The sequence below is a fragment of the Physeter macrocephalus genome, chromosome 5, assembly GCF_002837175.3.
Source record: "Physeter macrocephalus isolate SW-GA chromosome 5, ASM283717v5, whole genome shotgun sequence".
NCBI classification, from domain to species: domain Eukaryota; kingdom Metazoa; phylum Chordata; class Mammalia; order Artiodactyla; family Physeteridae; genus Physeter; species Physeter macrocephalus.
Genome location: NC_041218.1, coordinates 15,390,370 through 15,418,250, shown reverse-complemented (window position 1 = coordinate 15,418,250; position 27,881 = coordinate 15,390,370). Strand labels below are relative to the sequence as shown.

Below are 27,881 nucleotides of genomic sequence, written 5' to 3'. Positions count from 1 at the left end.
AAAAGGAACGAAATTGAGTCATTTGTTGAGACGTGGATGGATCTAAAGACTGTCATACAGAGTGAAGTAAGTCAGAAAGAGAAAAACAAATATCGTATATTAACACATGTATGTGGAACCTAGAAAAATGGTACAGATGAACTGGTTTGCAGGGCAGAAGTTGAGACACAGATGTAGAGAACAAACGTATGGACACCAAGGGTGGAAAACCGCAGTGGGGTGGGGATGGTGGTGTGCTGAATTGGGCGATTGGGATTGACATGTATACACTGATGTGTATAAAACTGATGACTAATGAGAACCTGCAGTATAAAAAAGGAAACAAACAATAGAAACAACTAATACTAAACTTTCTTTGGGTTATTTGTATGGAAATATATTAATATAAATGTTTCAGACATTACATGAAATTTCTAAAAATCTTATATGTTCTGGTATAATGTTATAAGTCATAATTCTAGTTATTACTTTAAAATGTATATCTCAGAAATAACTAAATTTCCTCATCAATTGCATTATAATGAACTTTCATCAAATCTTTAACCGTGGTCATTTTTAAGCCTTTGTCATTTACAGACAGTTCTGGGTGTACTCTGATGCTTTTACAAAAATGTTCCTATAAAAGGGTTTCATCTTCAAGGAATTCATGGAAAAGACTCTGACAGGTACAGCTTTCTGGTAACTGACTATACTGCTGAACTGAATGAATAAGCATTTTCAGAACTCTAATGGAAAACTGATGAATTCATAAAAGTGCTAACAAAAGATCAAGATAAAAAAATTAATACATGGGACTGAGTAAAATGATGAGGATTATAATTTTTGTGACTTTCTGTTTGAATAAAAAAAAAAATCCCACAGGTGAGTGCTGATAATTTAAAAATACATGATGTCTTTCACTGCAAAGTAAAGAAACTGTTACAGTGGAGGATTACTGGACTGAATGTCAATATTATGACATAGTATGAGTGTGTTTCGTGTTTGGTAATTGCAATCATTGTTGCTTTTGTTGTGGTCATCCATTTACAATGCTTGGTGTCCGTTTATTTATCTCTTGTAAAAATAAAATACAGTGTGTGTGTGTGAAAAACAAAATGAAGCAGGGGATTAGGTTAACTCTTGGGACTGGGATGAATAACTGATCTAAAACGTACTGAGGGTAAAGCAGCTCTGTAAGAGAAAATATTGTGTTTATACATGAACCTTTTGAATTTGAAGTACTTGAGGGATACTTAGGTAGAAATGTATAGCAGGGCATTGGTTTCAAGTTTCTGAAACTCAGAAACAAGCTGTTGGCCAAAAATACACATTTGGGAGTCACTGGTTTTATTTGAAGTTATAGGTTTAGGTGAGGTTACCTAAATGTCATAATTATTATGATTTTATCATGATATTTTAAATTTAACTCCCTAAATGGACAAGGTACTCTATTAAAATAATAATTAAGCAAATGCCCTGCATATTTGCCTTATAATAAATTACAGAATAATTATGTATATTTTTTATAATGTAAGTGCTTTCAGCATCATAGTGCTATTGGTTAATTTGGTCATTCCCCAAGTATTAAAAAGACTCCAAATTTAGAAACTGAGAAAAAATCATAGAATGATAGTGCCTTATTAAGAAGTTTTATGTGTATCAAACCTTTGGATGCCCACTGTACTCTAAGCTTTTTGAAATCCAATCAATCAAATCAATGTGTCTGAATTCTTCTAGCACAGAGTCTGGTACATAGTAGAAACTCAATAAATATCTGTTAAATGTGTGACAAAAACTGCGTAGCAGTTGAACGAGACTAGAGATTAAATACATACAGAAAATTTTAAAAATAAATTAAAAAAAAATAAAAGCTGGTTCTTTGAAAAGATAAACAAAATTGATAAACTTTTAGCCAGACTCATCAAGAAAGACAGGGAGAGGACTCAAATCAATAAAATTAGAAATGAAACAGGAGAAGTTACAACTGACACCGCAGAAATACAAAGGACCATAAGAGACTACTACAAGCAACTGTATGCCAATAAAATGGACAACCTAGAAGAAATGGATAAATTCTTGTTGCCTGAGAGTTCTTATGAAGAATAGACATTAGATTTTGTCAAATATTTTTTTTCTGCATCTATTGAGATAGTCCTTTGTGGTTTTTTAAATTTAGTTTGTTGATGTGGTGAAATACATTGATTCTCAAATGTTAGACCAGGCTTATACTTTCAAGATGAACCCAACTTGAGCATGATGTAGTAGACTTTTTATATATTTTGAATTTGATCTGCTAAAATGTTAAATTTTGCATCTATGTTTTTGATAGATTTGGGGTTGTAATTTTCTTGTAGCATCTTTGTCTAGTTTTGATATCAGGGTCATGTTCTCTTAGAATAAATTTGAAAATATTTCCTCTTCTTCAGTTCTCTATTTGTATAAATTTGGTATTATTTCTTCCTGAAAATTTGGTATCCATCACAACTGAGGCTATCTGGACCTGGTTTTTCCTAGTGAGAACTTTTAAGCTGGAAGTTCAATTTACCTGCTATTTAGGGCTATTTGGATTATATCATTCTTCTTGTGTAAGTTTTGGCAGCTTGTGTCTTTCAAGGAATTGGTTCATTTCACGCAGGTTACTGAATTTTTTGTGTACTTATGTTTATACTATTTCCTTATTATCTTTTTAACATCTGTAGAATCTGTAATGATTTCACCAGTTTAATTTGTGATAATGTGTTTATTCTCTTTTTCCTCATTATTCTGGTTAAAAGTTTACAAATTTTATTGATTTTTTTCAGAGAACTAGCTTTTAGTTTTATTGATTTATTTTCAATATAGTGATTTTCTTCTCTTTATTATTTCCTTTCTTCTGCTTACTATCTAGTTAATTTGGTCTTCTTTTTCTAGTTTCTTAGGGTGATGCTGAAGCTACTAATTCAAGATCTTCTTTCACCAGTGTACGCATTTAATGCTATAAATTCCTCTCTATTGTTTTAGCTTCTTTTCACAAATTTTGTTATGTTGTGTTTTCATTTTAATTCAATTGAATAATCATGAAAATTTATCTTAATTTCTCCCTTGATCCCAGAGTTATTTTGAATGTGTTGTTTGGTTTTCAAATTTGGGGGATTTTTTTTTTCAGATATTTTTCTACTGTTGCTTTTTGATCTGATTACATTTCGGTTTGAAAATATATTTTACTTGGTTTGAATAATTTTAAATTTATTAAGATTTGTTTTATGCCCTAGAGTATGGTCTATCTTAGTACATTTTCTGTGAGTGCACCCAAGAATTTGCATTTTGCTATAGCATGGTGAAGATTTCTGTAAATGTCAGTTTGCTCAGGTTGGTTGATAGTGCTGTTTACTTATTTTATTCTTACTGACTTTCTGTCTACTTGTTCTGTCAATTAATTGAGAGATGGATTTTGAAATGTGTGACTATAAATATGGATTTCTATTTCTCTTTGTAGTTGTGTTGGTTTATGCTTCATGCCTTTTGAAGTTCTGTTATCAGTTGCAAATATTTAAGTTTCTTGGGTCCTCTTAATGAATTGATTCCTTCATCCCTATGAAATAATAACTTATTTTTTCTACACTGGTTATATTTTTTTTACTGTAAAATTCATATTGTCTGATAATATTTTAATCATTCCAGCTTTCTTTTGACTTCTGTTAGCTTGACATATCTTTTCCTATTATTTTTAATTATATCTTAATATTAATATTTTAAGTACATTTCTTGCAGATAGCCTATGGTTGAATCTTGTTTTATTATCCAATCTGATGATCTCTTTTATTTAGGGTTTTAGATAATGTATATTTAATGTGACTTCTGATGTGGTTGGGTTTATATCTACCATTTTGCTATTATTTTCTCATTTTCCCATATGTCTTTGTTTCCTTTTCATTATTTTCTTCCTTCTTTTGGATTGAATAATTTATGATTCCATTAAATCTCCTTTATCTTCTTAAAAGGTAAATCACCTTGTTTTGTTTTGTTTTGTTTTAGTGGTTGCTTTGGGTTTATTGTATACATCTTTAAAATAACATAGTCTAATTCTGACTAACTTTGAACATTATACCATTCACATATAATGTAAGAATTTTATAATACTTTACTCCATTTCCTTCCTCCTGTTCTTTTTATTATTGTTGCCATAAATTATGTCTACTATGTTTTAATCTCTTAATACTTTGTTATTTTCTCTTCTTGGGTCATTTATATTTCAAAGAAAAGTGATTATCACATTTGCTCACGTATCTACCATTTCTAGTGCTCTTTATTTCTTTATGTAAATCCAGATTTCCAGCCAGCATCATTTTCCTCCTCCTTGAAACATTTCTTTAACTTCTTCTTTTTTAAGTGAGGGTTTGCTTGTAATGACTTACATGAAATTTGTATATCTAGAAAAATTTTTTATTTTATTTTAATTTCTGAAATACATTTTCACTAGCTAAGGAATTCTAGATTGGTAGATTTTTTTTCTTTCTCTAATTTAGAGATGTTGTTAGTGCTCTTCTGGTTAGTATTATTTCTGATAAGAAATCTGTCATCTTCATTTCTCTGTACACAATTTGTTTTCTTCTCCCTCCCCCAACATGGCCTTCTTGATTTTTTAATTTTTCACTGGTTTTAAACAATTGGTTGTTATATATCCTGATGTTGTTTTCTTTATATTTCTTATGCTTGGGGTTCATTAAGCTTGTTGAATGTATTTGTTTGCATTTTCCTCAAATTTGGAAAAATTTTGACCATTATTTTTATCAATATTTTTCTACGTGCACCCCCCACTTCCTCTGGGGATTCCCATTACATCTATGTTAGATTGCTTGATGTTACTCCATAGTTCAGAGATTCTCTGCTCATTTTTTATCACTCATTTTTCTCTGTGCTTTATTTTGAATAATTTCAATTGCTAAGTTTTAAGTTCACTAAACTTTTCTTTTGTTGTCTTTAATCTGTTATTAATCCCATTCAGTATATTTTCATCTCAGACATTGTACTTTTTCTCTCTACAAATTAGGTTTGAGTCTTTTTCATATCATCTGTATTTTTGTTTAATATATTCACTATTTCCTTTACTGTCTTGAACACATGGAATATAGTATAATAGCTGTTTTAATGTTCTTGCCTAAAATTTCTATCATCTGCATAATGCAGTTTTTCATTTATTGATTTTTCTCTTCAGTATAGGTTATATTTTCCTGTTTATTTGTATGTTTGGTAATTTTTTATTAGATGACAGAAATTGTAATTTTACTTTATTGACTGTCTAGGAATTTTCATTCATAAAATATGTTCTTGAACTTTGTCTGGGTCATAGTTAAATTACATGGAAATCATTTAATCTTTTTGGAACTTGATTTAAATCTTTGTTGGGCAGGGCCAGATTAATTTTTTCTCAAACACCTTTTTTTCTTTTGCCCACTTAGGAGGCAAAAATTCTTCTTTCCTACTTTTTTGTAAGATTTTGTAGGATTTTCTACAAAATTCTACTTTACCTGATACTGAGAATTATTAGTTATTCTATTCTGGCTCATGGGAACTGTATTTTTCCCAGCTCTGATTGTGCTGCAAAGATGTTTTTTCCCTGTTATCTTTTCAGGCAACTCTTTCCTTGGCCTCAGATAGTTTATTTGCATGTTTATGCTGATCAGAACATTGATGAGTACTCAAGGGGGTCCCTCTACAGATATACAGAGTCTTCTCTCTTTGCAGCTCGCTTCTCTGTAGTACTCTATTCTGTAAACTCCAGTCACACTGACCTCCCTGAACTCTCAACTCCATCTACTCCATTCTGTAAGAGCTCCAGATTTTGCTTGGGTTTCCCTACCTTGGGTCACAGCCTGGAAACTCTTCCCAGGCAATAAAGTTGGGCAATCATAGGGATTACCTCTTTGATTTCCCTATCTCAGGCATAACTGTTCTGTGCTATATGATGTCCAATGTTTTTAAATGTGTTTTACATATTTTGTTGAGTGTTTTTAATTTTTTCAAGCAGGAGAGTTAATTAGGTACCTTCCTTCTATCCTGGATACAGAGGTCCCACAATACATTTTTAAGAAAGGAAGTGAATCATTTTTTAATTCAAATGCTAACTATAGCTCAATGTAGATTATAGATTTTAGAGGAGACTGGTTAAAATAACCTTTATAATAATGCGGAAAAAATAATTATGTGAACCAGATTGCAGAGTGTGACAGAACATTAGGTAATTAAGAATTTTGCATGCATTTAAAAATAGAGTTTAATATATATGGAATCTAAAAAAAAGAAAAGAAAAAATGGTTCTGGAATCTAAAAAAAAGAAGAAAAAATGGTTCTGATAAACCTAGGGGCAGAACAGGAATAAAGATGCAGACATAGAGAATGGACTTGAGGACACGGGGATGGGGAAGGGTAAGCTGGGGTGAAATGAGAGAGTAGCACTGACATACATACACTACCAAATGTAAAATAGAGAGCTAGTGGGAAGCAGCTGCATCGCTCGGGGAGAGCTTGGTGCTTTGTGACCACCTAGAGGGGTGGGATAGGGAGGGTGGGAGGGAGACACAAGAGGGAGGAGATACGGGGATATATGTATATGTATAGCTGATTCACTTTGTTATAAAGCAGAAGCTAACACAGCATTGTAAAGCAATTATACTCCAATAAAGATGTTAAAAAAATAAAAAATAATAAAAATAGAGTTTACAAGGACCAAATGGCATAATTGAAAACACGTTATGATATAACATGAAATTTTTAAAAGCAGTGTACTGAATCATTTATATTATATATTACTAAGTGAAAAAAGAAACCTCCTATAAAACTCTATATTTAGGAAAGAAAAGGAGTAGTAGAAATATTACATAGCATTTTACCTATTACATAGTAAAATCACAAGCGATTATATTTCTTGCTGTTTTCCTGTACTTTCCGAATTTTATTTGATAGCATTATTTTTATTATGAGAAAACAAACTTTTAAAGTTTTTTAGAACCTAGAATAAATAGTATTTGATATTGGTGAATTAATATGAAGCAGGGGATTAGGTTATAACTCTTGGGACTGGGATGAATAACTAATCTAAAATGTACTCAGGGTAAAGCAGCTCTGTGAGAGAAAATATTGTGTTTATATATGAACCTTTTGAATTTGAAGTACTTGAGGGATACTTAGGTAGAAATGTCTAGCAGGGCATTGGTTTCAAGTTTCTGAAACTCAGAAACAAGCTGTTGGCCAAAAATACACATTTGGGAGTCACTGATTTTATTTGAAGTTATAGGTTTAGGTGAGGTTACCTAAATGTCATAATTATTATGATTTTATCATGATATTTTAAATTTAACTCCCTAAATGGACAAGGTACTCTATTAAAATAATAATTAAGCAAATGCCCTGCATATTTGCCTTATAATAAATTACAGAATAATTATGTATATTTTTTATAATGTAAGTGCTTTCAGCATCATAGTGCTATTGGTTAATTTGGTCATTCCCCAAGTATTAAAAAGACTCCAAATTTAGAAACTGAGAAAAAATCATAGAATGATAGTGCCTTATTAAGAAGTTTTATGTGTATCAAACCTTTGGATGCCCACTGTACTCTAAGCTTTTTGAAATCCAATCAATCAAATCAATGTGTCTGAATTCTTCTAGCACAGAGTCTGGTACATAGTAGAAACTCAATAAATATCTGTTAAATGTGTGACAAAAACTGCGTAGCAGTTGAACGAGACTAGAGATTAAATACATACAGAAAATTTTAAAAATAAATTAAAAAAAAATAAAAGCTGGTTCTTTGAAAAGATAAACAAAATTGATAAACTTTTAGCCAGACTCATCAAGAAAGACAGGGAGAGGACTCAAATCAATAAAATTAGAAATGAAACAGGAGAAGTTACAACTGACACCGCAGAAATACAAAGGACCATAAGAGACTACTACAAGCAACTGTATGCCAATAAAATGGACAACCTAGAAGAAATGGATAAATTCTTAGAAATGTAGAACCTTCCAAGACTGAACCAGGAAGAAATAGAAAATATGAACAGATCAATCACAAGTACTGAAATTGAAACTGTGATTTAAAAACTTCCAACAAACAAAAGTCCAGGACCAGATGGCTTCACAGGTGAATTCTATCAAACGTTTAGAGAAGAGTTAACACTTATCATTCTGAAACTCTTCCAAAAGTTCCAAAGGGAGCAACACTCCCAAACTCATTCTATGAGGTGACCATCACCCTGATACCAAAACCAGACAAAGATACTACAAAAAAAGAAAATTACACGCCAGCATCACTGATGAACACAGACACAAAGATACTCAACACAATACTAGCAAACTAAATCCCAAAATACATTAAAAGCATCATACACCATGATCAAGTGGAATTTATCCTAGAGATGCAAGCATTCTTCAATATCCACAAATCAATCAGTGTGATACACCACATTAACAAACTGAAGAATAAAAACTATGAACATCTCAATAGATGCAGAAAAAGCTTTTGACAAAATTCAACACCCATTTATAATAAAAAAAAAAAAAACTCTCCAGAAAGTGAGCATAGAGGGAACTTACCTCAACACACTAAAGGCCATATATGACAAACCCACAGCTAACATCATTCTCAACAGTGAAAAACTGAAAGCATTCCCTCTAAGATCTGGAACAAGACAAGGATGTCCACTCTCACCACTTTTATTCAACATAGTTTTGGAAGTCCTAGCCACAGCAATCAGAGAATAAAAAAGAAATAAAAGGAATCCAAATTGGAAAAGAAGTAAAACTGTTATTGTTTGCAGATGACATGATACTATATATAGAAAATCCTAAAGATGCTACCAGAAAACTACTAGAGCTCATAAATGAATTTGGTAAAGTTGCAGGATACAAAATTAATACACAGAAATCTCTTGCATTTGTATACACTGACAATGAAAGAGCAGAAAGAGAAATTAAGGAAATAATCCCATTTACCACTGCATCAAAAATAATAAAATACCTAGGAATAAACCTACCTAAGGAGGCAAAACACCTGTACTCTGAAAACTATAGGACTCTGATGAAAGAAATCAAAGATGACACAAACAGATAGAAAGACATACCATGTTCTTGGGTTGGAAAAATTAATATTGTCAAATGGCTATACTACCTAAGGTAATCTACAGATTCAATGCAATCCCTATCAAATTACCAATGGCATTTTTCACAGAACAAGAACAAAGAAATTGTAAATTTGTATGGAAACACAAAAGATGCTGAATAGCCAAAGCAATCTTGAGAAAGAAAAACAGAGCTGGAGGAATCGGGCTCCCTGACTTTGGACTATACTACAAAGCGACAGTCATCAAAAAAGTATGGTACTGGCACAAAAACAGAAATATAAATCAATGGAACAGGAAAGAAAACCCAGAAATAAACCTATGCACCTATGGTCAATTAATCTATGACAAAGGAGGCAAGAATATACAATGGAGAAAAGACAGTCTCTTCAATAAGTGGTTCTGGGAAAACTGGACAGCTACATGTAAAAGAATGAAATTAGAACATTCTCTAATGGGACTTCCCTGGTGGCGCAGTGGTTAAGAATCTGCCTGCCAATGCAGGGGATATGGGTTCGAGCCCTGGCCTGGGAAGGTTCCACATGCCGCGGAGCAACTAAGCCCATGCACCACAACTACTGAGCCTGAGTCTAGAGCCCTCGAGCCACAACTACTGAAGCCCATGCACCTAGAGCCCTTGCTCCGCAATGAAAAGTAGCCCCCTTTCGCCACAACTAGAGAAAGCTCACACGGCAACGAAGACCCAATGCAGCCAAAAATTAAAAATTTTTAAAAATTTAAAAAGGAGGGTGGGAAGGTAGGAGATGCAAGAGGGAAGAGACATGGGGATATATGTATATGTACAGCTGATTCAATTTGTTATAAAGCAGAAACTAACACACCATTGTAAAGCAATTATACGCCAATAAAGATGTTAAAATAAATAAATAAATAATTTAAAAAAGAAAAAAAAACATTCTCTAACACCATATGCAAAAATAGACTCAAAGTGGATCAAAGACCTAAATGTAAGGGTGGACACTATAAAACTGTTAGATGAAAACATAGGCAGAACACTCTTTGACATAAATCGCAGCAATAACTTTTTTGATCCACCTCCTAAAGTAATGAAATAAAAAAAAATAAACAAATGGGGCCTAATTAAACTTAAAAGCTTTTGCACAGCAAAGGAAACCATAAACAAAAAGACAACCCACAGAATGGGAGAAAATAACGTACGAATGAAGCAACCAACAAGGGATTAATCTCCAAAATATACAAACAGCTCATGCAGCTCTATGTCAAGAAAACAAACAACCCAATCGAAAGATGGGCAGCAGATCTAGTGGGGGTGGAGGTGCCGCACTGCGCTGCACACAGGATCTTAGTTTCCCAACCAGGGATCGAACCCGTGCCCCCTGCACTGGAAGTGCAGAGTCCTAACCACTGGACCGCCAGGGAAGTCCCAGGCAGAAGATTTAAATAGAAATTTCTCCAAAGAAGACAGCCAGATGGCCAAAAAGCACATGAAAAGATGCTCAACATCTCTAATTATTAGAGAAATGCAAATCAAAACTACAATGAGGCATCACCTCATACTGGTCAGAATGGCCATCATCAAAAAGTCTACAAACAATAAATACTCGAGGAGGTGTGGAGAAAAAGGGAACACTCCTGCACTGTTGGTGGGAATGTAAATTGGTGCAGCCACTGTGGAAAACAGTATGGAGGTTCCTCAATAAACTAAAAATAGAATTACCATATAATCTAGCAATGTCACTCCCAGGCATATATCAAGGCAAAACTATAATTCAAAAAGATACATGCACCCCTATGTTCACAGCAGCACTGTTCACAATAGGCAAGACATGGAAACAGCCTAAATGACCATCAACAGATGAATGGATAAAGAAGATGTGGTACATATATACAATGGAATACTACTCAGCCATAAAAAAGAATGAGGTGATGCCATTTGCAGCAACATGGATGCAACTAGAGATTATCATACTAAGTGAAGTAAGTCAGAAAGAGAAAGACAAATATCATATGATATCACTTACATGTGGAATCTAAAATATGACACAGATGAACCTATCTTTGAAACAGAAACAGAATCAGGGACATAGAGAACAGACTGGTGGTTGCCTGCCCCGGGAATTCAGTGCACCTCTCCCTTATTTCCTTCTTCCCATCTCTTGTACCCAGTAATCTACTGGGGCTACCGATCTAGGCTTAGATTTCTTCCCTGCTTCTCAGTAAAATGAGGAATTTGGACTCAAATATATAAAACTGCAAATCCACTTGTGCCATTGATCTGCCTCAGACTTTTACTTACTTTACTCATAGATGAGACCAAGATCCTTACTGAGACCCAGGCTCCCCCATCTGCCTCCCTCTTTGTGCCTCAGCCGTGGTGGTGGTCTATCTCCTTGTCCTCCCTCAGTGGGTTGCATTCCCTATTTCCACGGGATCGCTAAGAAGGAAAGCCTTCCCTGATGTCCCTGGAGAGGCCAGTTCTTCCTCTTCTAGACCTTTCTGTACTTGCCCTTTAAAGCACGTGTCACAGTTTTAGTTCTACAGTTGCTGACAGGCTCCTTGATTTACAGGTGGGCCCGCATTAGCCTGTAAGCTCCATGAAGGCAGGACCTTGTTTATTTTCCCTCACTGTTTAATCTCTAGTGCTCAGTACAAAGCCTGGCATGAAAAAGGTGTTTAATAAATATTTATTGAATGAACCAGTGAATGGACTCCACCTTCTATGTGAAACTCTAAATCCTGTAACTTTTTCTCCTGGAATATGTTCCACCATACCAATTAGGTCCTGCGATTAACAATTAGAAAGTGCTGTCTTCTACCTTCCAGATGGTTTAAGTTGCTTTGACTATCCCACAACCAGAGCAGGGTCAAAAACCTCATAGGGTGTTAATTGATTGTAATTTGTATGCTCTAGTGGTTTTTTAAAAATATTAATGAATGACAAATAAAAGTGTAATTTTCCTCTTTTAGTTTTCTCCCTCGAGTTGCAAATGTACCTTGCCTCTTATAAAAGCTATAATGGTGGGGTTTTATTGTAATTTTTAAAGTTTGTTTCTAATCTCCCCCAAACTACGTTTTGAAGTTTTAAATTTGAAAGGAAACAGCAATCTCTTTTTTATTTCTGCATCATTGCGCCACCTAGTGGGTTATATGTCTGTTACTATGTGGTGACCTTTGCTGGTTTCCTAATAACCACAAATTCCACAAAAGGGAAATGTTGGGTGCCTTTTTATGCTTTAAGATCACATATAATTTCTGCCAACAATTTATGTTACTAGGCATAGACAGGTTTTTTTGAGAGGAGCTCAACATTGTTTAATTCAGAATTTAAAAAATAATATTTACCTATATCTGAAATTTCCCATGTCGCCAATAAAGGAAAACAGTGGCAAAGAGTGGGAACAGGAGGGTGTCCTACACATTTTTTTATGGACTGTCCATTTAACTCAGTTTAAATAATAATGCCATACAAGATACTAGATCAAAGAATATGGTCTCTTTCTAAGTTTAGCAATAAGGCTGTTTCAAACATCTGAACTTTTTCAGTTTTGTCATGAGAAAAAAAAATTAGAAGCCTAACTATTTAGGTACAACTTGCTTCAATTTCATCTACTCTGTTTTCTTATTAAGTCAAAATCATTAGTAAAGCTTGCTGAAGTGCATTTTCATTATTTTTAATAGCTTGGCTTGGGCTCCCACCTTTCATTGGTGTGGGAGCTGGATGTAGGAAACCTCACCTTTCCCCTTCCTGTCTCTAGTCTTTGCTGTCCCCTCCCCTGAATGGAGTGTATTCTTGAATAACCAAGTGGGTCTTTGTTTTCCTCTGTTGATTCCCTGAGATACAGTGCCCACTCGTTATGCTGAATGTACCGTGCAAGTACCCATTCCATTGTCAAGTTTATGATGTTTAAAATATACAACAAATCTACAACTCAACAACAACAACAACAAACCCAATCCAAAAATGGCAGAAGACCTAAATAGACATTTCTCCAAAGAAGTACAGAAGGCCAATAGGCACATGAAAAGATTCTCAACATCGCTAATTATTAGAGAAATGCAAATCAAAACTACAATGAGGTATCACCTCACAACAGTCAGAATGGCCATCGTTAAAATGTCTACAAATAGCAGATTCTGGAGAGGGTGTGGAGAAAGGGAACCCTCCTACACTGTTGGTGGGAATGTAGGTTGGTGCAGCTATTGTGGAAAACAGTATGGAGGTTCCTCAGAAAACTAAAAATATATAGAATTACCGTATGATCCAGCAATCCCACTCCTGGGCATATATCCAGACAAAACTATAATTCAAAAAGATACATGCACCCCTACATTCATAGCAGCACTATTCAACAGTAGCCAAGACACGGAAACAACCGAAACGTCCATGGACAGATAAATGGATAAAGAAGATGTGGTACATATATACAATGGAATACTACTCAGCCATAAAAAAGAATGAGGTGATGCCATTTGCAGCAACATGGATGCAACTAGAGATTATCATACTAAGTGAAGTAAGTCAGAAAGAGAAAGACAAATATCATATGATATCACTTACATGTGGAATCTAAAATATGACACAGATGAACCTATCTTTGAAACAGAAACAGAATCAGGGACATAGAGAACAGACTGGTGGTTGCCTAGAGGGAGGGGGTGGGAGAGGGATGGATTGGGAGTTTGGGATCAGCAGCTGCAAGCTTGTATATATAGAATGATTAAACAATGAGGTCCTACTGTATAGCACAGGGAACTATATTCAATATCCTGTGATAAACCATAATGGCAAAAAATATGGAAAAGAATGTATACATATGTATAACTGAGTCACTTTGCTGTACAGCAGTAATTAACACAACACTGTAAATCAACTATACTTCAATTAAAAAATAAATAAATAAATTGGTATAACCACTATGGAGAACAGTATGGAGGTTCGTTAAAAATGAAAAATAGAACTACCATATGATCCAGCAATCCCACTCCTGTGCACGTATCCAGAGAAAAGCATAATTTGAAAAGATACATGCACCCCTGGGGCTTCCCTGGTGGCACAGCGGTTAAGAATCCACCTGCCAATGCAGGGGACACGGGTTTGAGCCCTGGTCCGGGAAGATCCCACATGCCACAGAGCAACTAAGCCCGTGAGCCACAACTACTGAGCCTGCGCTCTAGAGCCCACGAGCCACAACTACTGAAGCCTGGACACCTAGAGCTCATGCTCTGCCACAAGAGAAGCCACCGCAATGAGAAGCCCGCACACTGCAACGAAGAGTAGCCCCCACTCGCCGCAACTACAGAAAGCCCACGCGCAGCAACAAAGACACAACTCAGCCAAAAATCAATTAACTAATTAATTTTTTTTTAAAAGAAAAGATACTTGCACCCCAGTGTTCATTGCAACACTTTTTACAATAGCCAAGACATAAAAGCAACCTAAATGTCCACAGGCAGAGGAATGGATAAAGAAGATGTGGTACATATAGACAATGGAATATTACTCAACCATAAAAGAGAACGAAATAATGCCATATGCAGCAACATGGATGGACCTAGCGATTATCATACTAAGTGAAGTAATTCAGACAGAGAATGACAAATATCATATGATATTACTCATATGTGGAATCTAATTTTTTTAAATGATACAAATGAACTCATTTACAAAACAGACTCACAGATTTTGAAAACAAACTTATGGTTACCAAAGGGGAAACGGGGAAGGGATAAATTAGGAGCTTGGGATTAACAAAAACATACTACTATATATAAAATAGATAATCAATAAGGACCTACTGTATAGCACAGGGAAATCTACTCAGTATTCTATAACAACCTATATGGGAAAAGAATCTGGAAAAGAATGAGTATATGTATATGTATAACTGAATCACTTTGCTGTACGCCTGAAACACAACATTGTAAATCAACTATACTTCAGTAAAATTTAAAAATTAATTAAAATAAAAATAGATCTCATTAAAGTGGAAAGAATCACCCTACGAATAATGTTACCATAAATATCATGCTAACAATTGAATTCCAAAAAAGTATTTTAAATCTATTAAAAAAATAAAAAGTATATAACTATGATCATACTTGAGTAAAATGTACATGCATATTTATATGTACATATGCTTAGATATATTGCAAGGGCTTCATTAAAATATTTATATTTGTTATCTCCAGTAAAATATTAGGGTAGTAAAATTTTATTTCTAGTTTTTAATTTTTGTGTTGTCAGTGTGGAAGAAGAAAATATCACGTGGTCAAAATTGCCTTTGGAAATCTCTTAAATCACTGAAAATACAATAAACACAAATGTATTTATGAACCACACTTGACATTGACAAAAACTTTCTCCTTGACCAAACCCTAGCCAGGCTTTTCTAAGCTGCTTCTCACCTAGGCCTCAATCTTGGTATATAAAGATTTGAACAAAGACTAACAGTTTCTAACAGCTCAAAGCCACACCCCTCTGATGACCCTAGCTCTCTTAAAAGTGCCTACCTGAACATACTCAAGGCTTCCAAAAAAGTTACTGTTTGTTCCGATCGATACCTGGAGATAGGGCTCCTGTCTGGGTTTCACATGGACCAACCCCTCTTAGCACTTTTTGCCGATTTTCACTTCCCTTTCTCTATTGAGACCTTTCTTGTCTTATTCTCTCTTCTCCCTTTAAAAAGCCCAGTCACCTCCATACAAATCAAAGTTGAATTCAGTTCACACTGGTCTCTTTTTCCCTACTGCAATAATTACTAATCAAAATCTGTCCCTACCACTTTAACTAGTGTCTGACTTTATCTTGGACAACATAGTTTCTCAGTAAGTTTACTGCTTACTAGAAATCACTAATGAAACGATGAAATGGATAGATTTTTTATTCCCATTAACTGGTGAAGTTCTGTGTATCATCTTATGCGTTGATTCATTGTTTCCTTGCTTCTGGGGAAGGTCAGGCATTCAACAGGACAACAAAATCATTGTTCAGCTGTGACAATTCAATTAGGGTTTTTTGAAACCCTTGAAAAGTAAAGGTTTGTCTTTCATCCTTGTCTAGTATTTTTTTTTTTCCTGGGCAGAAATTAAAATTTTTTATGTAGTATTTCCCTCTATAAGAGAAATGGTTTTCCAGAATTCTGAAATCTCCCTTTTCATTTGAGTACATGGCGATGTGAAATTAGAGTCTTATGATAAGCTTGTGCCCCCCTTGCCCTCTCCCAATCCCCTGCCAATTCACTCTTCAGCAACCAGAATGCTCTTTGTAAATTGCAAAACTGATCATGACACTGCTTAAAACCCTTCAATTACTTCCCACTCCTCCTAAGAAAAAAAATCCAAAGTAGGCCTGCAAGGCACACTCTCTCCCTGTACTTCTCTGCACTTTGCTCATCACGGCTATTTTCTATTCTGAAAACACACCAAGCTCTTCCCATCCCCAGGACTTTGGACCAGATGTCATCCCACCTGAAATGCTGTTACCCTTTACAAGTTGTCAGCTTCTTATACTTCAGGTCTCAACTCCAAAGTCACCTACCCAGAGAGGCCTTGCCTCTTTTTATAATTTTTTTAAATTGAAGTACAGTTGATATACTTTATTACGTAAGTTACATACAGGTGTACAATACAGTGATTCACAATTTTTAAAGGCTACTCTCCATTTATAGTTACTCTAAAATATTGCTATATGAAGCCTTGTCTTTTAAAAAGTCCTGTCCCGGGCTTCCCTGGTGGCACAGTGGTTGAGAGTCTGCCTGCCGATGCAGGGGACACGGGTTCGTGCCCCAGTCCGGGAAGATCCCACATGCGGCGGAGCAGCTGGGCCCGTGAGCCATGGCCGCTGCGCCTGCGCGTCCGGAGCCTGTGCTCCACAACGGGAGAGGCCACAGCAGTGAGAGGCCCGCGTAACTCAAAAAAATAAATAAATAAATAAAAATAAATAAATAAAAATAAATAAATAAAAATAAAAAGGTCTGTCCCTCATGGAATGTATGGATTTTAATTCAATTTATCTTTCAGTAGAGGAATTTTGAGCCAAAAGAGGGGGTGGGGGGGAAGGTCTGTCATCCCTTTCACTCATTATCTTTGCCTCCCAACATACTTTCAAGTTGAGTGCTTTACAGATATGCAAATAATTAAGATATGCAAATAATTAATTTGAATCATCTTAATTTTGTGCATATTTGTAAAGCACTCAACTTGAAAGTAAGCCTCTTGAGAGCAGGACTCTTGTGGTGGTGTGCTGCGAAATGTTTAACAGGCTTTCCAGAAACAGTCCTGATGGTAGCATTTGCCTGTGGCCATGGGATAAAAAACACCACCGTGCTAATTTCAAGCTACAACGTGACATCAACTAGCTTGCAAAGTAATTTCCTGACAATTTAACAATCAGCTTTCACAAGCCAGTGCAGGCCAGTTCCAGCACACCACTGGACCCTGGTCTGGCTTATTTACTGCTGTAAATAAAGAGAACAATGTCAGGCACAGAGTAAGCGTGCAATAAATGCTGGTTGAATGTTGAATTGGGATAAATTCTTCTTTTTTTTTTTTTTGGCCGTGCCTCGCGGCATGCAGGATCTTAGTTCCCCGGCCAGGGGTCAAACCCCCGGCCCCTACAGTGGAAGCGTGGAATTCCCTTATAAATTCTTGCTTCTACTCTATCAAATATAGATTGTAGCTTATGGAGTCCTTTTTGGCATTCTAACTGCCAAACTGTGAAAGAGGCAGTTTGTAGAATTTGTAGAGAATTACCCTGAAAACAACTTGTCGAATGAGTCATCAAAATAAGTTCCTAAATGAAGGACAAAAGAAAGAGGAGGAGAAAGGAAGGGGAGTGGGAAGGGAAGGAAAAGGAGGAAGAAGAAAATTAAGTGAAAGTAAAGTCAGTTTCCTTGTTGATGGCCACACCTCTCATTGGCCCCCAGACCAATAGCATCAGATTCACTCTGGATTCCTGCTAAAACTGTAGGTGATGGTCCCATAAACAGAATCAGAATCTCTGGTTGAAGTCCAGGAATCTGGACTTGAGACCAAGTAACTTGATACCAACGGTATCAAGTTACCCTAGTAACTCTGATATGCACTGAAGCTTGAGAACCGCGTCCAAGGGTACACTGACTGATGAGCTCATGAGAGTGTCACCAAGCTCTCACTGTCTACCTGGAGCAGCCGGCCCCACTCCAAACCCAGGCAAATATTCTACGAGCAAACACAAGGCTTCCCAGATTCTAACTTCCCATCCTAAACCTGATGAGGAAAGCAAAACTTTCCAATTGCATAGTGATTGAAATAACTCAACTGGACTTAAATATTTCTCAGTAACAGAAATACTCTTATTTGAATATTTAGCATTTGGCCTTGATGCTATTGATCATCGTTATGGTTATTAGCTGACTCTTATTGAGGGCTTACTATGTGTCAAATGTTGGGCTCAGTGCTTTGTATGTATTAATCTCATTTAATACTGAGAAGAAACCTACGTAGTGGGTGCTACTGTTTATCTTCATTTTACAGATGAGGGGGGCATAGAAAGTTGGGTGACTTCACTGTGAAGAGTTGAGAACTCCCCGAGCAGGATGCTATAAGCAGAACAAAGCCCTGCGCCCCAGAAGACCTGGTCCTAGTTGAGATATTTCCTGGTCCACAAAGTCGCCAAAAGCAGGGTGGCCTCAAAGATAAATGCCCACAAATACCCAGAGAAAATGTTCCAAGTGGTTGAGAACCCAGAGACTCTATTCCTAATTAAAGCTTGGAAAATAAACTCTACCTCGGTCTGATCATCCAGAAATAGGATCAATATTTTACTGCTGCCTTTCACCATTACATTCTTTTCTGAACATGCTGAAATAATAAGTGCAAAAGAACTGTGAAAAGCAAAACTGCAAGACCAAAACTGCCCTCATTTTTAATTAAGTAGGCAAAATATTCCCAAAATAGTTTTAATAAGGGTGGTAGCAAAATCCCATTAAATTATAAGAAATACACATTACAGTCTGTTTAGCCCATGTCAACCCCCTTTCTCTGAAAACTGCCCCTCCCCGGTTGCATTCATCCATAAGCCTGACTCTTGGCCACAGCTGATTTAGCTCAACTATGAACAACTGACCAGGCCTGGCCAGTGAGATGCCAGAGAGAGCATCCTTCTGGGATGCAGAGAGTACTTTGGTGTCTTCTGGTGCCTGGATCTAAGGATAGATGTTTGGGATTTGCGGGGCGGCCATGTCCGTGGACAAGTATAGCACACTGGTCTTGAGGGAGTACAGCCTGAATGCTCAGTGACCCTGGGCCCCAGTTAGATGTGAGGAGGACAGAGCCCGGGTCCCTGACAGCCCTCACTGCCTGGATCAGGCCCACCCAGGACCCAGCCTCACTCTTGTCTTTGGCTGCAGCCAGCTCAGGTGGATTTCCATTTCTCGTGGCCAGAAGAGAATGATCAGGGCAGAGGGGAAAGCTGTTTGGCCCTCTGAGGAACCATGACCATGTGGGTCACCATATCTGCCTCTGTTTCTCTCCTGAAACAGGGCCCATCCAACGGTCCAGATCACCCCTGGATTTTCTCCCAGCCTGTGCCTGGTTTGTCCAAATGCGGGACTTAACCTGCCCAGGGCCACACCCTTGCACCCTGGTTCAGCCTCCCTGTACTTCTGTGCTGTTTTACAATTGCACCCTTGACAGTGTCAGGGTTGGAGCTCACTGTCGTTCAGCCACTCCAGCCCCTTGTGTCATTCATGGCTTTTGCATCCTCCCCCAACAATGTCCAGCATGCAATCTAAACCCTGCATGCAATGCAATACATGCCATTGACTGGAAGACTGGAAGCATTAATTTAGCCTCCTTTCCCAGCCAAATTAACCAGACAATGGGAAAACAACACCTCAAGGAAACTCAAGTAAACAAATCCTTGGTTAAACCCTTAACCTGAAGGGAGCCAGGTCCCTCTTTCTCCACCTCCCTTAGACATACCCTCCCTACAGAGACCCCTGGGCTGTACCTGGGATATAAATGGCACCACCATCGCACCAATGCAACACAGGGAGCCACCGGTCCCCATCCCCAAAGCGTGCATCGTTGTGGGGTAGACCTGGAGTAGAGGAGAGTAGAAAGCATCAGTTAGCTTAAACCCCTTTCCCAAGTCCTCTGCCCTGCCCTCCACAGGTCAGGCTTTGGTATATATAAAAGGCCAAATATTCTATATGGATATATAGGATATAGAAGATGTTCCTTTTCTCAGGTATACAACTTTGAATTTTAACAATATCAGAAAATAAACACTGAGAAATTATCCTTTAAGTGAGCAAATTCCAAAATATGTGTTTAATATTCCAAACGTAATTTTAGAAAGGTGTTTGCAATCAGACAGAAGATTTCCACTTTAGAGCTATAAATGTATAAAGGTGGTTCTACTGAATGGAAAGAAAATACTCCCCAAATAATAACAATCCAACCAAACCTCTAATACAGATACAGTGAAAAGAATTGACGAGAGTGCCACATACATGCTACACCATTCACCATGTTTGTGTTGTAAGATCTTTTGGTGCAGTCTACTTTCTTGCTGCAACTTTCTTGCATTTATAGTAAAACCTCATTAATCTGTAGTTCACTGATTCAGAGGTCTTAATAAATAAGCAAATAGTATTTAAGGAAGAAGATTTTAGGGAGAATATATGAAAGAATGCTTCTTTTAATTTTAGAAAATTTTCTCTTAACGCTATAAATACTGATCAGTTTTCATCAATTCACTGAAGCAAAGCATGTGGCCTCTTTACTTGGCCACATCGTGTTAGCCACCATCTGCCAAATGCAAAAAACAAGATGCTTTCCTGCCCTGCGGGGCACTGCTACATTTATAAGAATGTCTGGGGGTGGAGTGCCTTTTCACAGAGACTTTTTCTTTTTCTAGAGAATGAGGCTGATGGCTATTGAAAACAATGGATTCAGATACATACAGACGATCTTTGCTCTAATATCAATTTTTTTTGTTCATTTTTGACAATTCTAGGAGATGAAATAATAGAAGACAAGCAACTTCAGGTACACATCTTTTTTTTTTAAGCAATAAGTATCAGGGAAAAAATACTTAGGAACGACCCTTTAAATAAACACATCCCAAAATATGTTAAATTGAATATTCCAAATATAATTTTAGAGGCACACCACAATACACATAGACTTTTAAGTTCACAAATTCACAATAATTTTAGAAGATTGTTAATGGAACTAAATGAAATACTACATATATGTCAAATGTGTCATAATTTCCTATTTTTATCTATGTGACGGGAAAAGAATCTTTTTCTCTGTGGTTTTGCTATGTCATCTGTATTCTAAACAGACTTCTACATTTCCCAAGATGAAGATGAATGCAGCTTTAGCAGTCCCTATAGCACCACTTTCTCTGGCTCAACGAAAGGCAAAACCAGTTAAAATACTAAGTTTCCTACTCAGATATTGCTTATTTCTAGGAATATTTGCTCTTTAAAGTGGTGGTTTCTGAGAAGCTCCTCAGAAGTAGATATATTAAGTAGATATGGTAATTTAATAAATTAAGAATAAATTACTATTACATTCGAATTTAAGCTACCTACAACAAACAACAGACAGAGTGGGATGTGATCTTTCAAAAGAATAAGGGTGAAAAATACATTCTAATTTTAAAAAGGGAGAAATAGGGTGTTTTACATTTTATCAGCAACACGCAGGTACCGGGCCCTATCCCTGTTTCTTTGGGAAGCACGATATGAGGGCAAGAGTTGTTTTTTAAGTGGATGCAGTTTAGTGAGAAAGGGAGAAGGTCCTATCTTTCTTCTCAGAGACTGGCTTTCACTAGACCCCATGGGGCAGGAGAAAGGCCACATCAAATAAACCTTCTGGTGTCATTTTAATAGGATGGTTTTAGAAAATCATCAAAAGTCAACAGAAGCTAGGGACGTGTGATCTATAGACAAACACCTGCTCTATGTAGCTCACCTCGCACACCTTGATGTAACCAACCCCTTCCCCAAAACTAACCTCAGCGGTGTAAACATAGATGGTGTTGAAGTTGGACGTCACCAAAGCCCTCAGCATGAAGAGGAAGTCGACGAGGCCGGCACTAGGGAACCAGAAGCGAGACGTTACCAAAGGCAACACGGAGGGCCTTCCGGGGCCCCGATCCCAGTACATTACAGATGCCAACACACATCCCTGAAGACCAGGTCCCGAGGGAGGTGCTGCTCTCCAGCTGACCTGACTGTGGGGTCCTAAAGCAAAAGCCTGACTCAATCCTTCAATCCTGTTCCCCCAAAGTGTGCCATTCCAGCCCAGCCCTCCAAGATGAGCACACGTCTGCCACCACCCTTGGAAAATGGTACAGACAGTTTGCAGAATAAATCATATATATTATAAATGAGGCCCACTCTAGGGTCACAAATTTAGAGTGCAATGAATTTTCCCACCACAGGTATGCTGTCTACATCACTATCTTGACAATGGTGCAGATCATTTGGTAAACAACCAGAGTCTCCATTCTCCAGGAAGCTTTGCATAAAGATCCTAAATATCTTGGTAAGCAAACTGAATACTCCCACGCTGGTATCCATGTCCTGCGAGTGCTGAAGATGGACCTGCTCAGGAGGAAGAGGGGAGTGGGAGGGGCAGGGGCAGGTACCAGGGGCTTGTTTGATCGTTCTAGTCAAACAAGCAGCCTGTACTCTACTCTCTTGGTGAAAGGGACTTGCCCCTAACCTCCACTGAAGGCCATGGGTCAGGAAACCTCATTTTAAAACCACGGCACAGGGCTTCCCTGGTGGCGCAGTGGTTGAGAGTCCGCCTGCCAATGCAGGGGACACGGGTTCGTGCCCCGGTCCGGGAAGATCCCACATGCCGCGGAGCGGCTGGGCCCGTGAGCCATGGCCGCTGAGCCTGCGCGTCCGGAGCCTGTGCTCCACAACGGGAGAGGCCACAACAGCGAGAGGCCCGCGTACCACACACACACACAAAAAAAACAAAAAACAAAAAAAAAAACATGGCACAAAACTAGATTGCTTTAAAGCAACCAGTGCAAATATTGAGGAGAAGGAAGAAAAAAGCTGTGCATCCCATGGTAATAGAAAGGCTCAGCCGTCTTCCCAGGAAATTAACGCCCAGGATATTTAAAGGATTCACTAGGAAAAAAATGACAAAGACAATTTTCAGAACCTTGAAAGCAAATGGCATTTATTAACAATGGCATGGATTCCTCCCTCTCATTTCAGAAAGAAGCAACTTAATCCAAACGTCATGCATATTCCAGCCCAGACCCAGTCACACTGTCATCAACTTCATGACTCCTTCAATATGCTTTTCCCACGGGGATCCGAGAGCGACAAGCACTGCAGTATATGAAGGATATTTTATGCCCAGGATGCTTATTACAGCACGTAGGTCTGTTGTAAACTGCCAACTTGCTAGACCTATATTTTAAATGGTTTATACTGTTTTTCAAATTCAAGATGCCATCGATTTTTAAGTACCATTATTTTATGTCTATTAAAGCAGAAACAGTGTTTCCAACTGAAATCTAACATGCCATTGTGAGACACATCCCAGTTTCGGAGATGTTACAATGTAGGGAATGTATCTTAGAATTGACACATGCACTGATTCAAAGCTCCACTGCTCCAGACTTCTCCCCACACTGATCCGCCCTGGAGACACCTCAGCATGATCTGGGGACTCGTCCATTTCTACCACGCAGGAGTCAAGTGTATGACAGGTCACTCTTCTCTCCTCTGAGACTCTGAGTTGCACGCCCCCCAACCAAAACAGAGAGCCACCCAATAGAGAGATACTTACGAGCAATTTCGCCAATGGTGCTGATAATCATGCTCTGGTAGTCGGAAGGGGCAAACACCTGGCAGTAGCAGGGGCTCTGGCTCTCCTCCGAGACCCCTACGGTCACCACTGCCTCAGACTCCGACCGCGAGCCACAGACCAGGTCCCGCTCCAGCAGCTCCGCACTGGCCGGGGTGACCCCGTAGTAGGCGAAAGAGATGCCCAGCCTGGAAGCAAGAAAAGATGGACATTAGGAAAGGCTGTCACCAGGCCTGAAGGAGGGGTAGCACCCTGAGAGGTGGGGAGAAGCGGGGAGAGCTTCTCAGGTGGAAGGCATGGTGTAGGGAGGGGAGGGGAGGGGAGTGGGGAGTGGAAAGTGGGGACACGTTTCAAGGGGATACTAGGGTGTGGCCTTCAGCGGAGGCTGTAGGGTGGGAAATGGATTTGCAAGAAAAAGCTGGATGGAACTAGATGGGGGAGGACCCCTCAGGCCAGGAAGAAGTTTTGTAAGAGGCAGAACAGAACTAACACTGCGTTGAAACTGTCTCCCTCATTCTACAGCTCATGTACTGTAGCCCTGACCAGAAAGAGTTAAATATTAGAGAAATGTTGCTTGTGGCCAAACAGCTCATTAAGTTCCCTGAAGAAAGTTCCCATCCCCGGTGGTCCCGGGTTAGTTATGGCTACTACTTGTAGATAAGCTCGTTTTCAGCTAGCAAATCAGCAGAGATAAGTGTGGTAAAGTAAAAATAACTGCTAACGACTTGAAGTTTTGCAGGAGCCTCACGGTGCAGCCTTGTGAGCAAGCAGAAGAACAGAGAAATGTTATGCTTCCCTTGAGGCCAGGTGGCTCCAGGAAGTCTGCAACCCACCTTTACCCTTTAATCTTGAACCCTCCCGCTTCCCCTTTTCCCTTAGCATAAAAGCAGCCTAAATTCTCTTCCAAGTTAAGATGGTTCTTTAAGAGTTTAGTCCACCATCTTCTCCGTCTGCTGGCTTTCCGAATAAAGTCGGTATTACTCGGCAGCCTTCCTTCATTCCTTGTCTGTGAAACCAGCAACAGCAGCTCGCGTCCTTCTCATGCACTGACGCTCTCCTACCTCACCTCTCACGCTTTCTCTTCTTGCTGCATCTCTGATTCCAGCTGGAGAAATTTCTCTACTTTTAAAGACTCAAGCGATAATATTGAGCCCACCTGCCTAATTCAGGATACTCTCCCTATTCTAAGGCTCGTAACCTTAATTACATCTACAGTCCCTTCACATCTACATCCAAATTAGTGTTTGATTGAATCCGCAGGTGTTGGAACTCTTGGGCATCATCTTTAAAATTCTGCCTTTCGGACGCCATGAAGCTATGGAAGGTTTTTGCTTTTGCTTGATGTTTTCTTACTATCTTTTTTTCTGTCTATTCTTTAATAGATATTTTTATTGAGATATAAACATAACATACAGAAAAGTTCCTATATCGAACTCAAGAAAAAGAGTATCGGGAATTCGCTGGCGGTCCAGTGGTTAAGACCCTGTGCTTTCAATACCGAGGGCCCGGGTTCGATCCCGGGTCAGGGAACTAAGATCCCACAAGCTGCGTGGCCAAAAAAAAGAAAAAGAAAAAGAATATCAGCCTCCCAGAAGGCCCCCTCCTGCCTCTCTCATTTTTATAGAAATGGTTGTAAAAGCCATGTGTAAAACACAGATGGGGACAATCAAGGAAAATCACATATGATCTGCATAGTGGATGATATTAAAGTGATGATTGTTAATCTCGTTGGTGTGATTTTAGGATTGGAATCATCTAAGAAAATGTCCTCCAGTAGTTGAGACTCTTAATGAAGTATCTGGGGATGAAATGGCATGAAGTCTAGGGCCTGCTTGAAAATACTTCAGAACAGAAAAAAACAGCTGAAGTAAATATGGGTAGATATCAGTGATTGTCAGATCTGGGCAATGAATAAATCAGGGTTCATCATGGTATCCTCCCTACTTTCATGTGCATTTAAAAATTCTCATAATGAAATATTTCAGAGGAAGACAATAATCACAATATTTCTTCTTGTTATTAAGGTAGCTTTAATTTTTTTTTTGCTTAATTTCCAAATATTAAGTGTATTTTTTTTTCGGCCAGACCACGCAGCTTGTGGGATTCTCAGTTCCCCAACCAGGGATTGAACCCAGGCCACAGCAGTGCAAGCACCGAGTCCTAACCACTAGTCCACCAGGGAATTTCCCAAATATTAAGAGTATTTTAAAAATTAAGGAGTCTCAAGAGGAGACGCCAACCTATTTTTAGTGATTATATCTGGGAAAGGCAGATAGACAACCACTTTCCTGAATTCAAACACTACAGATTAGTTTCTACTGTTTTGAATCTTTATATAAATGGAACCACATAATATGTATTCTGTGTGTCTGACTTTCTTTGCTCATTATTACATTTGTAAGATTCAGCCATGTTGAGTGCAGAGCACCAGTTTTCTCATTTTTATTACTGTGTAGTATTCTATTTTATGAATATAACAGAATCTATCCATTATACCTGTTGAAGGGCATGTGGGTTGTTTGTAGTTGGAGCTGTTACAAATAATATAATGCTATTTTATTTTACTATGCATTTCTGTTGGGTATAAATCTAGGAGCAGAATTGCTGAGCCATAGGCTAGGCATACTTCCAACTGTAATAGAAACCTCTAAACAGTTTTCCAAAGTGGTTGTACTAATTTGAATGCCAATCAGGAATGCAGGAAAATTCCAGTTACTTTACATCCTTCCCAACATGGTCAGTCTTTTTAATTTCATTTTTTATTTTTTTTTAAAGTTATCTTTTCAAACTTTTTTTTTTTAATTTATTTTTGGCTGTGTTGGGTCTTCGTTGCTGCATGCGGGCTTTCCCTAGTTGCAGCGAGTGGGGGCTACTCTTCGTTGCAGAACACGGGCTCTAGGTGTGCAGGCTGCAGGAGTTGTCGCATGCAGGCTCAGTAGTTGTGGCTCGCGGGCTCTAGAGCGCAGGCTCAGTAGTTGCAGCGCACGGGCTTAGTTGCTCCGCGGCATGTGGGGTCTTCCCGGCCCAGGGGGAAGGCCAGTTGCTCCGCGGCATGTGGGATCTTCCCGGACCAGGGAGAAGACCCATGTCCCCTGCATTGGCAGGCAGATTCTTAACCACTGCACCCCCAGGGAAGTCCTCAGTCTTTTAAATTTTAGCCATTTGGGTGGATTTGTAATGGTGTCTCATTTGGTTTTAATTTGCATTTCCCTGGTGACTTTAAGGTTGAACATGTTTTCATATGTTTATTTGATACACATTTTTGGTCAAGTGCCTGTTCAAGTCTTTTGCCTATTTCTCTACTGGGTTGTGTATGTTTTTCTTGTTGAAAAAAATTATATAATAGAAATATATATTAATAATATGTAGAACATGTATATATAATTTGTTGGACATATAAATTAGAAATTTCTTCTCTCAGTTGGTGGCTTACCTTTCAGGCTCTTCATGATTTCTCAGGACACAGAGTTCCTAATTTAATGTAGGCAAACTCATCAATCTTTTCCTTTAGAGTTAGCACTTTTTGTGTCCTGTTTAGAAAATCTTTGCTTACTCAAGGTCATGGCTGTATAGACAGGACCACTGAGTCTATTCCTTTGAATTTGATTATCAGTGACCTCAAAGGATCAGTTCCTGGAATGTGGTGAGGGAAGAGACCAGGCTGCAAATGGTTAGTACAGAGCTCATACACTCAGATGAAAAATTTAAAAGCTGTTTGTAGATGATTTGGATTTTTTTTCTTTCTCTTTCTTTTTATATTGTTATTTTATATCTATTTTTTGGTTGGTGGTATTAGCAGAAAGATAAAGCATTGCTAGTGTCTGCCTTGTGTTTTCTCCCCAGAGCACTCAGAAGGGATTTACTTCAGTGGGCTTTCTCCCACTGAAATGCTTGTTTATTTAAACCTAGCTTTGAGGGCTTCCGTGGCGGTGCAGTGGTTGAGAGTCCGCCTGCCGATGCAGGGGACACGGGTTCGTGCCCCGGTCCGGG

At 38.1% G+C, this 27,881-nt stretch overlaps 1 protein-coding gene across 1 annotated transcript in view; it reads right to left on the bottom strand.

The window, feature by feature from the left end:
* SVOPL (SVOP like) overlaps positions 1-27,881 on the bottom strand; it is a 79,682-nt gene that overhangs the window by 19,556 nt on the left and 32,245 nt on the right. The window contains 4 exon segments of the mRNA XM_024128910.1: positions 20,050-20,139; positions 22,071-22,152; positions 23,077-23,203; positions 23,874-24,079. Coding sequence (XP_023984678.1) covers positions 20,050-20,139; positions 22,071-22,152; positions 23,077-23,203; positions 23,874-24,079 — 505 coding nt within the window.